This window comes from Saimiri boliviensis, chromosome 7, assembly GCF_048565385.1.
Source record: "Saimiri boliviensis isolate mSaiBol1 chromosome 7, mSaiBol1.pri, whole genome shotgun sequence".
NCBI classification, from domain to species: domain Eukaryota; kingdom Metazoa; phylum Chordata; class Mammalia; order Primates; family Cebidae; genus Saimiri; species Saimiri boliviensis.
In genome coordinates, this window is record NC_133455.1 from 51802925 (window position 1) to 51819916 (window position 16992).

Consider the following 16992-nt stretch of genomic DNA (forward strand, 5'->3'; position numbering starts at 1 on the left):
GCAGAATTGGTCAACTTTCTTTTTGAGTTCCTCTAGAGTTTCTTCCTTGGCAATGTTATTTTAATAAGAATTCTTTTGAATCTATGGCAAGCTTGTCCAATTCATAGCTCATGGGCTGTGTGTGGCCCAGTACAGCTTTGGATGTGGCCCAACACAAATTCATAAACTTTCTTAAAACATTATGATATGGTTTTATGATTTTTTTCATCAGCTATTGTTAGTGTCAGTGTATTTTATATGTAGCCCAAGACAATTCTTTTTCTTCCAGTGTGGCCCAGGAAAGCCAAAAGATTGGACACCCCGATCTATAGTCTTTTATTAATGTCAGATGGACCAGGACCACTTCTAGGGGAGTTTCTTTGTTGCCTGATCTATCAGGTTGACTCTAATCTCCATAGAATCATGATATTCAATAGTCTGGTAGAAAGCAAATGTGACAACAGTAACTGATGGTGTTAAATCCATTAACCAGAAAAATGGCTGGGCTACTTTGCTAGTCATTGAGGAATTCTGTTCCAATGGTGCATTCTCATTTCACCACAACTAATGATTACAAACTAAGCAAGCTTATCAGTCTACGGTTTTTGCCCCTAATTTTAAACTCCAAATAATAACGTCTCTGAGAGGCATAATTGTGCCTTACCTTATTGATAGACATAAATGTCTATCTAAATAGCAGAACTCCATGTGGTCAACCCAGAATAAGAATTGTAGGGCAAAGGCCAATGACAAAACTGCTATCTCTCAGGAGACAGTCCCTGGAAGATCACTCTAAGGAGCAACCCGAAAGACTGTCATTATGTCACTGGCTTATGAATAATATACTGAACTCTGAGTAATTCACTGTCACTATCCCTCAGCAGCCCAATGCCTTTCTGTATGCTGTGTTCAGTCTACATTTCACCAGTCCCTCCTTCCCTAGCCTTGGCAGGATCCTGTGCTCTGTCCTTCATTACACATCTCTTACCCACTGTAGACTCCTCCTGTTACCAGAGCACACAAAAGTTCATATCTAAATGATTGGGGCAGCAGTGGTTATAATTCCAAAGAAGGAATCAGAAAACTAACTATGTATTTCTGCTACATTCCAGAATTAATGGCTGTATTCCACCACCTTGACTGTGAGTGGAAAGAAGAAAAGAGAAGACCATCGCTGAGGAGCTCCTTGAGATTACTTATAGTGCTGGATGAGGCCATCATTGGGCAGAGAGAAGCCATTTAGCAGAATCTAGGGAATCATGTTCCTGTGCACCATGGTTCCTAATGCTTGGGGTTCCCTGCTTTTATGGCTTGTCTTTCTCATTTCTGTTACCCTGAATGTCTCAACTCTGCCTCTCAGATAACTGACTGAACATGTTGTCTTCCCATCAGTAATCTGTATGAAACCAGTAACTGATGAAAGATAACATCTCACTACACAGCAAGCCTAGCTCCTTTCAGCACTGCTCCTATAAAATATTATCTCCTGAGACACGTGAGTTATCTGTCTTGTCTAGGTTTTTTACCTTCCATTGGTAAATGCACCAGGATCACTACTTAGCTGAAGTGATGGCTTCTGAATGCTGTAACCTACAGGAAATCACATTGATGACAAGAAGACATTTATTTTACTATAGTGGCATCAGAGTGTGATGGACTCATCTATCGGATGCAGAAACGCCTGATACAATTTCAAAACCACAAGACTAATCAGCTAGCTTTAAAATGATGAAATTATTGGGTAAAGTTAATCAAACCAATGATACTAATGAAATGAAACAAATACTTTAGCCAAAGAAAGGTATTTGCTATTTCTCTACAAACATCTATGTAGCAAACTACATGCCCCTTCTTTCTTTTTTCAAGATGCAAAGTTTCCTTGACTATGTAGAGGCTGTGGAGGCTGCCTTTTTATACAATTAATATTTCTATAACCTGATGAGAATTTCTGGCTTAAAATGGTAGGACAATCTTTCTTCAGTCATAACTCACACTGAAATCTGTTAGCAGTTCAAGATCACTGAGCAACACCTCGCCAGGATCTGAGCAACACACAAAGTCTCACATTCTCAAGTGGTGCCTCAGAGGTACCCTGTTCATGTAGTTCCTTAAAGTATTACAGATGAATACATTGGGGCTTTTGAGGGCCTGGTGCAAACAATATGTAATGTTGTGATACTCTCACTGAAATTCTAGAGAAATAATTTCTCCTAAATAAGGATACTTCTAAAATATTTTATAGTAACCTATCCAAAAAAGCTACTAAACATTAAAAATTTACTAACTATAAAATATTAATATTTTTATACATGTTGTTTTATGTAAAACTTCAATGGCCCCTCATGGATGATACTTTCATCAAGATTTTCCCAACAAAGGAAACTCAGATTTATAGAAATTAAATTCTTTTCTCAAGTGGCAGAGCCAAGATTTGAACCCAGGCCTAAGTCCTGTATTTGTAATGTAGTGTTTTGAATTCCTGTTCTGTAATGTTGGAATCGTGGCCTAGACATTTAAATACTTAAAGAATCTGAGCGTTGGTTTCCTCATCTGTAAAATGGAGTGAACATTAGGGCTTAAGTCAGAGTTTCTCAACCTCAGGACCACTGACATTACGGGCTGTTTTGTGCATTGCGGAAATTTAGCAACATTCCTAATCTTTGCCACTAGATGCCAGTAGCATGCACCACCACCACCAGCACCATTCTGTTGCAGCAAACAAAAATGGATCCAGACATTGCCAAATATCCCCTAGGGTATAAAATCACTCTGAGAAGCACTGACATAGCTTAACAGATAGTTGTGATGAGTTTGCCAGTGAATATGTGCAAAGAGCTAGAAGCGTGTCAGGCACAGAATATTTAATGTTAGATATGACTACGGCAAGGGTGATAATGAGATGATGATGATGATATACATATATATATATATATCAGACTAAACTGCATTCCTGTTTTATGTAGGCCTGATTTAGATGGGTATATGTGAAAGAAAGTCATGAAAGAGTTGGTTAAAATAAATAACTATATTAAAAAGCACTTGTAAGAGTATAGTTTTTAGGGTTATTTAAGGAAATTTTCCACAAGCATAATTCTCTTTTATTAGTTTATATTTAAGATTATATATTAAAATAACCAAAGAAATATGTATATGGTATAATGTTAGCAATCTCAGCATAGAATCAATACCCTAACAAAATCTATGCCCAGATTAGAATGTATGGAACATCCATCTTTTAAAGAAAGATTACAAATACTATTAGAGTTTCTTAATCCAGCCTGTCATTAATGGGCAGTTAGGTTGATTCCATGTCTTTATTGTTGTGAACAATTCTGCAATGAACATTTGTGTGCATGTGTCTTGGTACATATACACCATGGAATATTATGCAGCCATAAAAAAGAACAAGATCATGTCTTCTGTGGGAACATGAAGTGAGCTAGAGGCTATGATCCTTAGAAAACTAATGTAGGAACACAAGACCAGATACCACACATTCTCACTTATAAATGGGAGCTAAATGATAAGCACTTAAGAATAAAAAGAAGGAAATAAGAGACACTGGGGTCTTCTTGAGGGGAGAGGGTGAAAGGAGGGAGAAGAAAGTAAAAGATAACTATTGGGTGCTGGGCTTAATACCTAGGTGATGTAATAATAAGTACAGCAAAACCCCATGACACATGTTTATCTATGTAACAAACCTCCATAGGTACCCCCACACCTAAAATAAAAATTTTAAAAACCCACAAATACTATTAGAGAGGCTAATTAACATTTAAATGAGTTTGCATTTAAGAACATCTAGACATGGATTAATATATTTACTAATAAATGGTCCAAATAAATAACATGACTAATAAATGTTCCAACTTGATAAATATGTTGAGATTATAACTACAAAACATGTCTTACCTAAAGTCTTAACAGGGTCAGAATAATCAGAGTCAGTAAATTGTCCCATAACATTTGTAGCTCTAAATTTAAATCTATAAAAGAAAAGAGAAAAAAAACAACACTTTGCATATCATATGATTTTTCCTATGAATAACTCAAGAAATAATTATAAAAACAGTATGATTTTATTTGTTATATGAAGAGTCTATTTTTAGAACAAATATACAAAATAGATAAACTGTAAGTATGAGTAAACATGATACTTGGTTAGTATATCATTTTCATAACTATCATAATCATAATAGATATTCAGGCAATAACCTAGAATTTGAACCAAAGTAATTGCATTTAATACAGATAATAAAGCATTATTTTTAGTTGCCTAATTTCTCTAATTTTTCTAATGTTAACTTGGTTTGAGACATTTGTAAAGAATTTGATAATGTTTTAACTAACAGACACAAATAAAAGCACCTGCATTTAAAAAATTGTAAGTAAAAATTATATTTTGAAAATCACACTTCGTTAAGATGATTCTTTCAAAAATTGTAGTCATCATTTAAAAATAATAAAATTGATTCAAAAGGAAAATAATCAATTTAGAAAATAATTTAATAAAGCCAAAATATCAAACTGATTTAAAATGTTAGGTTTTTAGGCGCTTCAAAAAGCTAAATATTAAAGGCAGTATTAAATATTTCTCACTCACACAGATGTTTGGTGAGATAAAAAGCAGAGAGTTATTGTTATGAGTGACCTAAAAGGAAGCCACTGTTAAATAAAAGGATAGGACAGTGTTTCTAAAATCCTGTACATCAGCATGCATGGCAAAATAATAAGTGAAAAACACATTAGTCACATTGTCTTCCACAGAAAATTAAATTCTCCTATATGCCTATGTTCACCATAGCACATGTTTCATATTGTTCTTATGTAACTTATGTCAAATCATAACTACTCTTAGGGTTACTTGCTTCCCCTATAATACTGTATGTTTATGGAATGTAAGAAGAATGCTTGATTCATCTTTCCATTCCTAGTGCCTGAAAAATCAGGTCACTCTACATGGTGGACGTCCAGTGCTTATTGAAAAGATGAAAGGATAGGCAGATGGATGGATGAAAGATACTAACTAGCTTGCTAACAGAATGCATGGTAGATACAACCTATACTTACAAGTATTGCTTTTTTGGTTTCAGTGGTCCATTGCAAATTTTGTCTTCATTGCCTGGAATCATGCACGCATTATCAGCACCTATGATGTAGATTTCTTCATTACCACTAAACTTTGTCTTTCCATCTGTACATGGAGGGTTAGGAAAGCCCTCATTTGTAAAATATGGTCTTGCTTTATTAAAATACGCATCATACCACTTTGTTACATTTCCATCATTCTGAGCTATTTTCAGAAACAAAGAGGATAATAATTACAAGTAACATATGAGCATATTTTCACATTTATGAACAGCATTTTCATAATTGTATAAGGGGAATCTGGATGCAACATCAGCCACTCTATGAATCACCAGAGATGATTCAAGTGGTCTACCTGGACAGGCAGGTAACCCTGTTCTTCTCTGTTACACGAATCTACAGGAACTATTATAAAGGATGATTTCTTGGATAGAGAAAGAACATCCCTCAATCAAGAGTAACTCACTTGTCCACACCTCCAAAGACTCTATCAAGATTGCATCTTACCAAAATCAAAATATATTTATCTACTAGTATATGAAATTAATTAATCATATATTTTAACTGTGCCTTTCCTTGCTTGGTAAATAAAAATAAACAAATAATTGATATAAATATTTATAAAAGTTTTATAAATAAAATAAATAAATGAGTTATTTATTTAGAAATAAATGATTGGTATCATTAATAATAATATTGACAACCTATTAATCTCAGGAGGTGTGTGATAACTGGGAGTCAATGTTAATTTGAAATAAATTCTTCTTAGCCCCCAGCAATTTACACTCCACAATTTAACAAGATAAATTGACATTCGATGATACCTCCTGTTTCTGCCACAAGCACTTGTACAGTTTTTATTGGTCCATGATCATCACTGTAGTAACATATTGGCATTCTGATTGTAATTGTTGTTGAAGTTACAAGCAGTTTTCCTGTGGCATCATAAATAGGGGTTGGTTTGCTTTTTGGTCGTGCTGGAGCTGTAAACGAAGAAGAAATATTGCTACAATGTTTGTTTCATCAAGAGAAGAAAAAAACTTTCTCCTTTCATGCAGATAATTTGCAGATAAAGTGATGACAAACATAAATAACAAATTATGAAGAGTTGTGTTTGGAGAGAGAAGATACTTAGCAATTATTATGTCCTGAAAGCACAATTACATATTTGAGACTTTCCTGAGATAATGGAGCCCAGGTGTGATTTTCAGGCATCTGACTCCTCTTTACATTTTAAAATTCAATTTATATATGCTCTCACTCATATATATTTTTTATAAATGCATAAATATATTTACTTCTTACTATAATATTAGTGTAGTTTCTTTTGCTTCTTTTAGTTGGTTCACTAATTTCTGTTCTAGTCATACTAGCACCTCTCCCATAGTTAACCCATGCTAAACACCTAGATGATAGCCTCCCATATTTTTTCCTATGTTCACATAATCATATAAAAATACATATCATGCACAACACACTCTTCTTACTGTTTTCTTTTTCTAATGTGGTATGTATTATAATTACCCCTCATATTGCTTTTTTGCTTAAATATAACTTGGTTAAGTGTTTCCAAGTGACCAGGTATAGCGCTAACTCATTCTTCTTAATGACTATATTATATATCATGGTGCAGCTGCATCATATTTATTCAACCATTCATCTGATGATGAGAATTCACTTTTCCTCCGGTTTTTAAATATGTGCTACAATAATTAGCCTTGTTTTACAATGGACTTTTTTTACTAATCCTTTTGTTTCTATTAAATAGATTCCTAAGAGCAGAGTTTCTAGAACAAAAGATACACATATTTTTAATCTTAAGAGATTACCAGAATAACTTTTAGAATAGCCATGATAATTCATAATTTATAATCAATGCATACAAATATCTCCAAAATATATGTATAGAAGCTCTGCTTGCTTCATTTAATCTTATAGCTCTCTCTCTCTCTCTCTGTGTGTGTGTGTGTGTGTGTGTGTGTGTGTGTGTGTGTGTGAATGCAGTGCTTGAACATCTGTAAGTTACTTAACCAAATTTTAATTTCCATATTTTTAAGAATCTTTTTTAAACGTTTCTCAATAATGCCACAGAGTTGGCAATATTGTTTTCATTTTGTAGATAAGGAAAAGAGCCTATATCACATAGTTATCAAGATAACTATCAACATTTGAATCATTTTTTTTTAACTTAGTTCTGCAGTTCACTCTTTTTCGAGCATCAGATTCAAATGCAAATTTCTTACTCAATGTATCAGTTTGGGTACTATGAGAAATAAAGGCTAAAATTAGATTGGATGTGTAAGTGGTTTTTTGGGGGAATTATCTGTGAAGAATTAAGGGACAGAGAGAAAGAGTAAGTGCCACAGATCACAAGTATTACACCTGTAAAAGGGAAGATGAAAGGCAGGATTCAGTAGGAAGAGGCTCAGGTTTCATGGAGTCCTGAGACTCTCAGTCAGGCCACTGGGGAGTCCCCAGGCAAAGGTTTCCAGTTAGAGGAACCCAGCATTGGACATTACTGTCCAACTTCATATTATCTGTCAAATGCAAATTCCATTAGACTACTACCTATTTAATATTCCACATCATTAATAAAATCATGTGCATTAATAGAGAAAAGTTAATTTCTCTAGGGTCTCACCACTAACACTATGTTCATATATCTTCTCTAGACTAGAAGTCATAAGTCTGCCTGCCTTAGGTAAGGAGTAAACGTCAAGATTAACCATCCTGGTATGGGGATGGGAAAAGCATCTGAAATGGGAAGTTTTACTAAAGCGTAAAAGTAATGCATTTATTGCTATCTGCACACCTAAATGTCTGCCACTGAATAATGAAAAGAAATTAAGATGGCATGACTCACGGTATTCTTTGTGAAGTCATTTTGTGAAGTAATTGATGTTTTTTAAGACCTTATGCATTTGTACATCCCAAAGTATGTAATTTATCAATTAAAATCAAACAATCACAAATAGGATCACAATTATATAAATACTCCATTGACAAAAAGATAAAGTTTATCAGTTTCATCCAACAGTGATTTTTAAAAAATTCTTAATAGTACAAGTTTCCAGGCTTAGGTCTTAAGGGTTTTTTTTTTTTCAGATTCTCTTTTAATCCTCACAACAAACTTTGAGATAGGAACTAGTATTATCTCCATTTTGCAGGCCTATCAAGGTTAAGAAACTTTCTCAGAGTCAAACAGATATCAAGTGGCTAATCCATGATTCAATCCAGCAGTTTGACCCTAAACCCAGCCTAATGCTGTCACTTTTAATCACTGTGCTCTTCTGTATTTGCCAAAGACTGAAAAAAGTTACTTTTTGCTTTAGAAAGAGACATATCAGGTAGAATTCTACTAAAAGTCCATCCACTTCAGTTTTAAAAACCTCTCTGAAGGTTTTATTACACATTTTTAGAGAAATGGCACAACTATTACCTGCTTGTTTTCACTCTCAGAAAGAGAGGGCACCATGATTGTCTGAATGGCCCTAAATTCCTCTTAATCACCTTTTCTGGGTTGTGTGTGTATGTGTGTGTGTGTGTGTGTGTGTGTGTATGTGTGTTTCAAAAGGGGACCCAAATTTTAGTTATATTTTCTATAAAAAAAATACCTGCCAGAATCATGAATTGATAGACTTTCCTTACAATCAGAATCATAAAGCCAACTACATGGTAGTTCAAAAAACACTATTTGATTAACTGAAATAATCTGACTTCCAAGGTAAATAGAGATCAGTCAAATGATCTAATAAGCTAATTAGACCTAGTCAAAGTCTAATGATAGGCAATTTAAACACATTTTATTTTCAGTAAAATTTAGAGAAACATAAAACAGCAGATTATAAAATTTGCCTTTAAAAAATTTAAAGTTAGAAATATAAAAGATATTAAATAAATAAAAAATAAAGACATTCTCTTTAACATGGTAATTTACAACATTATTTCAACATTTTAACTATAGCTTTAATAATAACATATTATTACTTAATCTATGTTTAATATATGCATACTTATCTCTTGAAGGCTTGTCTATATCCTATTTCAAGTATAGAATTCAAATTATAATCACAAATTGAGAGCATTTTATAGGAAGGTAGTTCATGCATGTACCTTTGATATCCATGGTTATTCTCATTGGAACTTTTGGACCTGCACCAGCACTATTGACTGCATAAACCTAAAACAGAGAAACGTATGTTACTATTTTCAAGTTATTGCTTATGTGTATATATAACCAGTTATGGTTACATGTAATTTTAAATGATTATTTAAAAACAACTGCATTTAGTCTATTAATTATATTTTCTTGCACTCAAATATAATATGTGTAGGAAGAACATTAACAATGAAGTATTTTTTAAAGTTGATTTTCTGGTACTAAATGCTGAGAACAAAGGCTGAATGATCTAAAGAGCCCTGTCACTGAGACCTGGACAGACAGCGGTTTCAGTGTGAACACAGGAAGAACAGCACTAAAGTCACTATATCTGTGCTCTCCCTTCATCTACTCCAACATCTGTTCCTTCTCTCTGTAGCTAGCTAACTCTGGCCTTCTTTAAATCCATATTCAAGATCCTCTTTTTTTTTCCCTCTGAGATGAAATCCTATTCCTTTAGCCTCCCACTTTTCCTGTATTAAATCATCCCCCTGAAAGTTGGCCTTCATGCCCTTCTTCACCCCTGCCCCAAAGTATCTGACGCTATAACCTGCATAAAACAGTATATACACATAAAACATTTCTGTTTGTATACACAGAGGGTGATTTACACAAACGTGAATCCTTTCAATTAACTTTGTGCTAAGGAAGCTGTAGACACAGAATCTTCTTTTATTCACTTTATCTTGCTATATTTAACAAAGGCTATGTTCTCGGCATATTTTATTTTACTCAATAAACCCAATTCAGTATCTAAAACATTTATTGGAATTAATTTTTTCATACATTTGTGGCCCACCCTTCCACACTCTAGATATGTTTTAAATATTTTTATTGACTTAATATTATAATATACATGATGTAGTACATATGATAAACAAACAAATACCATAAAATGTGGCTTAAAATGTCTAAAGAAAATATTTGAGTTTGCAAATTCAAAAAAAAAGAAGTGTGAAAGATAAAAAGAGATGTTATGGTATGGTCCACTATTTTTATTTCTCTATGTTACAATCCAACATTTAAGTGAAATAATAAGCAAAAAGTTTGGACAGTGCCTCTGAAATTGCAGTGTGCAAAGAAGTCATTTGCAAACCTGGTTAAATGAAAATATGCAGATTTTGATTTAGTAGGTCAGTACAGGTGCTAAAGTTACACATCCTAACAAACTTCAAGGTGTTAAGAATGTTGCAAATTGCACTCTTCAGATAGGATTTTTAAAAGTTATTAATTAGTTGTACTTTTTTGGTTCCTATTTTCTCTCTTACTATAGCCAAAATATTTATAGCACTCACTACCTACCATAACTATAAATATTTAATCCTCACAAATATCCTTTAAAGAAGTTATTATTCCTATTACCAATTTTTTTACATAAGGAAACTGGGGAACAGATTTGATAAAGCTGCCCAGGCACAGAAGCCAGGATTTCAACCCAGGTTACTTCATTCTCTTTGTCACCATCTTCCCTCTAATAGATCTTTCACAATGGTGATCCATTTAACGGTCCATGAAGAAGAATCCCAGCAAGTTTGAATTTACAAAGATATAAAGTCAAAGTGAGTGAGAGTAGTAAATATATATATATATATATTCATGTTACACATACACACATATAAATTATTACTAATGTTCTGATAATTACATTGATATTAATAAAGAGTTGGTAGGTAGATTACTAAGCTAATTGAAGATTTAAAGCAAATTCTGTTTCTTAGAAGATGATTTTTCTGAATCATATAATTTTATTTGAAAATTCCAAGATGATCTAAAAGTAGGCAAAGAATATAACAAATTGTGTGTGTATATGTCTGTGTGTATGTATAGGAACTCATGCATACATTTATGTCCAGATATAGGTAATTTAGCATTAAGATATAAAATGCTATTAACTTTTAGTAATACTTGGTTAAAATACATGAGAATTTCAAACATGTAAACAATTATTTCTGTCCTTTGCCCTTAAAATTTGCTTTTCCATTTAAATTTTACAATCACACATAGTTTTCTTTTAGGCAGCTATCTCTTTATATATCACTGTTCTTTTACTTTTTTTCTTTAACTTTTAACGTGCATTTTCTTTCTTTTATTTCTGTGTTTCTACCATTATGGTACAAACTTCTTGGTTATTTATGCATTTTAATATTAATAATATTTACATAATAGAAAATAGGCTATTTTAGTTCTCAAAATTTATTTTTGTTGATATGTTAAACAATCTCACAAAAAGATATGGGAAATGTAATGTGTACACAAACTGCAATATTTTCAAATGCCAAATTCATAAACTGATATTGTCATTTGGGTAATTAACTAAATCTACGGATGCTTACACTGATATTGTATGTATGTCCACCTTTTAGTCCTTCTAGCACTGCAGTGACAGATGTGTTGGTTTTCTGTATAATACTGAGGTTGTGAATCTGGACAGCAGTAGGATCATCTTCTCGGTAAACCAGAGCTTGATATACTTGGATATTTCCATTAGGTTGAGAAGGAGGAAGAAATGTTAATTGAAATTTTGTAACTTCATCTGGTATCTTCTGAAATGTCATGTTGTTAGGTGGGTCCTTTGGAGCTAAAATAAAATATTTAACAGTTATTATTTTTTAAATTGTGTTCCTTTTTATCTCCACATAAATTTGTTTCAAACTTCTGTTTTTAAAGAATATTCCACAAATTATTTAAACCATATAAACTATGAAAACTAGAGAAATGGCTGATACATCATAGAATCATTGACATCTGTAATTCACAGCAACCATAATAGTGATGCAGTTTGTTTATTTTGCCTTATATATGCACTTATTTTTATGCAGAATGTGTTTCTATGACATTTTAATCATTTTTTTGTTTTGTTTTTTGAGACAGGGTCTCTCTTTGTCACCCCGGTTGGAGTGCAATGGCATGATAATTTCGAGTCAGAAGAAGTGGTAAAAACAGGACATACAGTTGCATTTAACTCTCTCCCATTTTTCCCAAGTGGTAACAGCTTATGTAACTAAAGTTTAAAATCAAACCAGGAAACTGATACTGGTACAATACTGTTAATACTATAGGGCTTATCCCAATTTCACCACTTTCCATGTTTTTGTCTATGGTTTTATGCAATTTTGTTTTATGTATAAATTCCTGTAACCACCACCACAAACAAGATACTTTAAAACTATTTCATCACCCTGAAGAAACACAAGGTCAAGAGTTCGAGACCAGCCTGGCCAAAATGTTGAACCCCCGTCTCTACTAAAAATACAAAAATTAGCTGGGCACAGTGGCACGCTCCTGTAATCCCAGCTACTCAGGAGGCTGAGGCAGGCGAATCGCTTGAACCTGGGAGGCGGAGGTTGCAGTGAGCCGAGATTGTGCCATTGCACTGCAGCCTGGGTGACAGAGTGAGACTCTGTCTCAAAAAACAAACAAACAAAACCTCCCTCCTAATATCCTCTTTTATTTCCAGCATATGCTTCCTCACAACACTAATAACTCTTCCTCTGTATAATTTTGTCATTTTGAAAATGACAATAGCATAATGGCCTCGAGGATACTATATGTATCAATAGTTAATTGTGGATTAACTATTAACTATTAATAATAGTTAAAGTGGATATTATATGTATCAATAGTTAATTCTTTTTACTGCTGAGTAGAGTTCCATTTTGTAAATGTAGCATAGTTTGTTTAATCATGGAAAAACATTTGGGTTGTTTCCTGTTTTTGTTATTACTAATAAAATAGCAATCAACCTTCATGCACAGAGGTTTGTATGAACATAATGTCTCAATTCTCTGTGATCAATGCCCAAGAGTGTGATTGCTAGGTCACACAGTAAGTTTTTGTTTAGTTTTATAAGTGACTGAAAAACTATTTTCCATTGTGGCTATTCCACTTTACATTCCTACCAGCAATATATGAGAAGTCTGGTCTTTCTACATCCTTGCCAGCATTCAGTATTATCGCCATATTTTAAATTATTATCTTATCTGTCCTAGTACATAGATGGTGATATCTTATTGTGGTTTTAATTTGCATTTTGCCTAATGGCTAATCATGTTGAAAACTTATGTTGTTATGTTTTTATTTACCAACCATGTCTCCTTTGTGGTGAAATGTCTGTTCATGTCTTCTGCCAATTTTCTAATTGGATTTTTAAAAACTGCTGGGTTTGAGAGTTCTTTATATAGTATAAATATCTTAGTTTATTTTTGATAAATGAAATACTTTAACATATGAAAAGCTAAGCATCACTACATTATTAAAAATATACATGATGGTAAAGTTATTTTATGAATATAGGAGCCACTTCTTGCTGCATTACATAATTAGTGTTCCTTATATAAATGACTGACTGAATGATTATGTCCATTTTGACCAACTTGAAATAGTTATATTATTCCATACTAAGTAAAAATTTTCCATGAAGAAATGTAATATTTGGCTGTCAACAGTTCAGATATTCAAGCTTTATTATCTTGCAAAAATAAATAAATAAACATCAAAGAAAAAAGGAGAGAGAAGCAGATAAATATGCTATTGTGCCAAATATCTCATTTTAAATGGAAAAATGAAAAGGTTAATTTGGCTCAAGAGACATATTTTTGCATTTGTTACTCTACATTTTTATGTTATATCATAAACATATTTTCTTTTAATGAGATGTTTCTCTAAATTTAGGATGTGATTTTAAGTCACATAAGCAAAGGAAGTCTTTCAATGTTGTAAATGACTTCCTACCCCCCAAATTATTGGTTATACATGTAAAATTCTACTCTTTGAGATTTAGTAAAAATTTATTAAATTGTGATAGCCTTGAAAGAGATAGAACATTAAGATCTGATAATGCTTTATCGTATAAATGTGAGTACATTCATGATAACTTTGCTCACAGGTAGAAGGGATGGAGGAGAAGTAAAAAGCATAATCAGAAAACAGACATCTGTGATAGTTGGCAGCCAAATAGGAACAAATGGAATTTTAGGATGATGATAAATTTACCTTGTAATTTAGAACAATAACTTTACAGACAAAATGCATCGAGAATATAATGTAACAAAAGAACTAGCTGTAAAAAAAATTTACCTCCTATACTTACCTTACAGATAGCAACAAATAAACTATAGCAACACATCCCTTCATCTGCTCTTTCGAATGATATATCTGGTGGCAAAGAACATCAGGAGTCTGAAGGAAGATGGGGCAAGCAAGTTCTGGGATGTTGACTTTCCAAATTTAATTCTTATTGGTTACAACCTTATTATTCATTCAGACCCTGTTCATAAGAGCTTGAGGAAATCTGTGTGGATTCTGACATTTATTAAAGAGTCATATAATAAGACATATATTACTTGACTAAGTGAAGACAATAGCTATGATAAATGTGAGCTGGATTCTACTTTTGAATTCCAGATTATTTAATACTCATAGAATATTATGAGTTGAATATTCATTCAAGTAATGAGACAGAAATAATTGAAATAGAATTTTAGTTGAAGTGTTATTGTATATAGACAGTTGGAAATAGCTCTTAGGTAAGTGTACTCAATTTCTGAAACAACCTGCAGATTAAATAAGTGCAAAGAAATACAAATTACATACCTTTATTTTGTTTCTGTACGTACAAGAATTGAATATTCTACATAACTCATTGTTACCTCAGAAATGTAAATAGAAATCTTCCTTTTTGTCAATTGCAGAGAGTCATTGATTTTTTTTTTCTTTATACACTTTAAAAACTTCTCATAATATATATCCTTTTTGGGTGGAATGTGAAGAACTGTAAGAAGGCGAGCTAAGTCTCAGTCAATTTTTAGCAAGGATGAAAAATTCTCCTTACCTGATTCTAAAGTAGTAACAATCACTTCAGCACTTGACTTCCCTTCTACATATGCAGCACTTATGTTCCCAGTAAACGCAGTAATCACTACAGAATATCTTGTGAATATTTCTAAATCTTTAATTTCCATGGTTTTATTTTCTTCATTTGACTTGATGAAGGATATATTAAATTTATCATTATCTACCTATAGAAAAATATAAGTAAAAATTAAGGAAGCAGCACTTGATATCCAAATCACCAAAATATAATAATTCAAAGCTACATGAGATGTATTTATCTAGCCAAGATTTTTATTTATTTATTCATTTTGCCATCAGATTGCCCTGAGAAATCTGAAGTACTATTATAACAGTTTACTAATTATTAATTATCTTAACAGTTGAAAGTAAAAGAAAACAAACTCAAAGAGCCAACCATGATTAACCAACTCATTAAATGAATAAGCAAAAATCATCTTTGCAGTCAACGAAACGCTACTTTTGACTCCAATATTTGTAGAAGAAAGTATAGAGGTTTTGGTACCTAATCACATAGGGTTCAAATCCCAGATTGGCCGCTTATAGCTCTGTAGTATTTTGAGAAAACACCTGTATGGTCTGGTCTTTCAATGCATGTAAAATTGGGCTAATAACAACCATTTACAGTGTTCCATTGAGATTTAGAAAGGATAGGTCTAAAATAGCTGGAACATAGATTTCAATATTTTTTCACCATCATCCACAAAAGGAAACACTCTTTGTAACATAATTCAGAAGACAATACAGATAGATAGATATAGAATATATGTATACCTTATGTCTGTAATACATTTTTCAGAAATATACCAGCTTTCTGAAATAAACTTTGATCTTTTCTGCTCTTTTTAATTTTATTCCGATTCATTTAAAAATTCTAATGATGGCTGCAGTTTGAAAAACTCTGATTTAGTACTATGCATAGCACTGGATAACTCAATTAATTGTGGATGTCCTAATTATTAATGTGCATAAATGAGTGTCTTTAGGCATATGAAATGTAGCTATATGATTTATTCAAACTTAGTCTGTCCTTTATGAAGGTTCTGGCCTATTGACTCCAGATATTAAGCATAGCTGAACTTGCTAGCACTAAGTAGAAGGGCTTTTCCCAAGATAACCATGAGAAAATTCAAAATCCTATGATGCATACTACTCTCAGATAGCTGAATTGAAACACTTAAAACCAGGTTTTATACACAGTAAAGACTATTAACTTCATTTTCAACTTTACCCTCCCTCATAACTTTAAAAGATTTTTTATTTCATTGGTTCAATGTGTTCTTTTAATGCTGTTGGCTAATAACATTTTTTGTTGATAATATAGTGAAACACACTTATTGATTTGCATATGGTATACCTATATTGAAAATGTTGTCCTGGAAACTAATTTTTAGAGATGTCTTCAGAGGTAATATAAATGAAATTAACTCAAAGATTTTTTTAAAAAAGATGTTGCTATGAAAAATAAAAGAAGAAACATAGCAAGAGGCTGATATAAATAATACTATTGTTGCAAACAGTCAAATAGATTATTCCCAGTGGATGGAAATGCCCCACTTCTCTAAAATGGCAGAAAAACAAACTAGCATAGGAATCCTCTTGATCAGGAATATGTACCACTGGCAGGAAGTGTGTATTTAACTAGTTGTCAACATTTAAATATCACATAAAAATATGCCTTTTGGAATTTTCCTTAAGACCAGGCTGAATTTCATGCTGAAAAAATATTATCTAGAGATGTGGAGATGAGTAACTGTCAACCCCTGTAAAGGGGCCATGGGTCCCATTCATTGGACTCCCACTCAGTTGGCTTCACTTTGACTGCTGGTTCATGTTGCTTGTCTATTAAAGCTGTTTGAATTCTGATTTTACAGAGTTGAGGTTACTTCCTCAGGATACTTAGTAGCAGCGGTAGG

General features: G+C 32.7%; 1 protein-coding gene across 3 annotated transcripts in view; it reads right to left on the reverse strand.

Annotated features, from left to right (window-relative positions):
- The window catches only part of PTPRQ (protein tyrosine phosphatase receptor type Q), a 238146-nt gene that overhangs the window by 58849 nt on the left and 162305 nt on the right, over window positions 1-16992 (reverse strand). For all 3 annotated transcript variants that reach the window (XM_074402503.1, XM_074402504.1, XM_074402505.1), the window contains 6 exons: window positions 15057-15243; window positions 11560-11804; window positions 9181-9247; window positions 5892-6050; window positions 5050-5272; window positions 3892-3965 (listed from right to left, as the gene is read on the reverse strand). In XM_074402503.1, the coding sequence (XP_074258604.1) occupies window positions 3892-3965; window positions 5050-5272; window positions 5892-6050; window positions 9181-9247; window positions 11560-11804; window positions 15057-15243 (955 nt within the window). The remainder of the gene's footprint in view (window positions 1-3891; window positions 3966-5049; window positions 5273-5891; window positions 6051-9180; window positions 9248-11559; window positions 11805-15056; window positions 15244-16992) is intronic.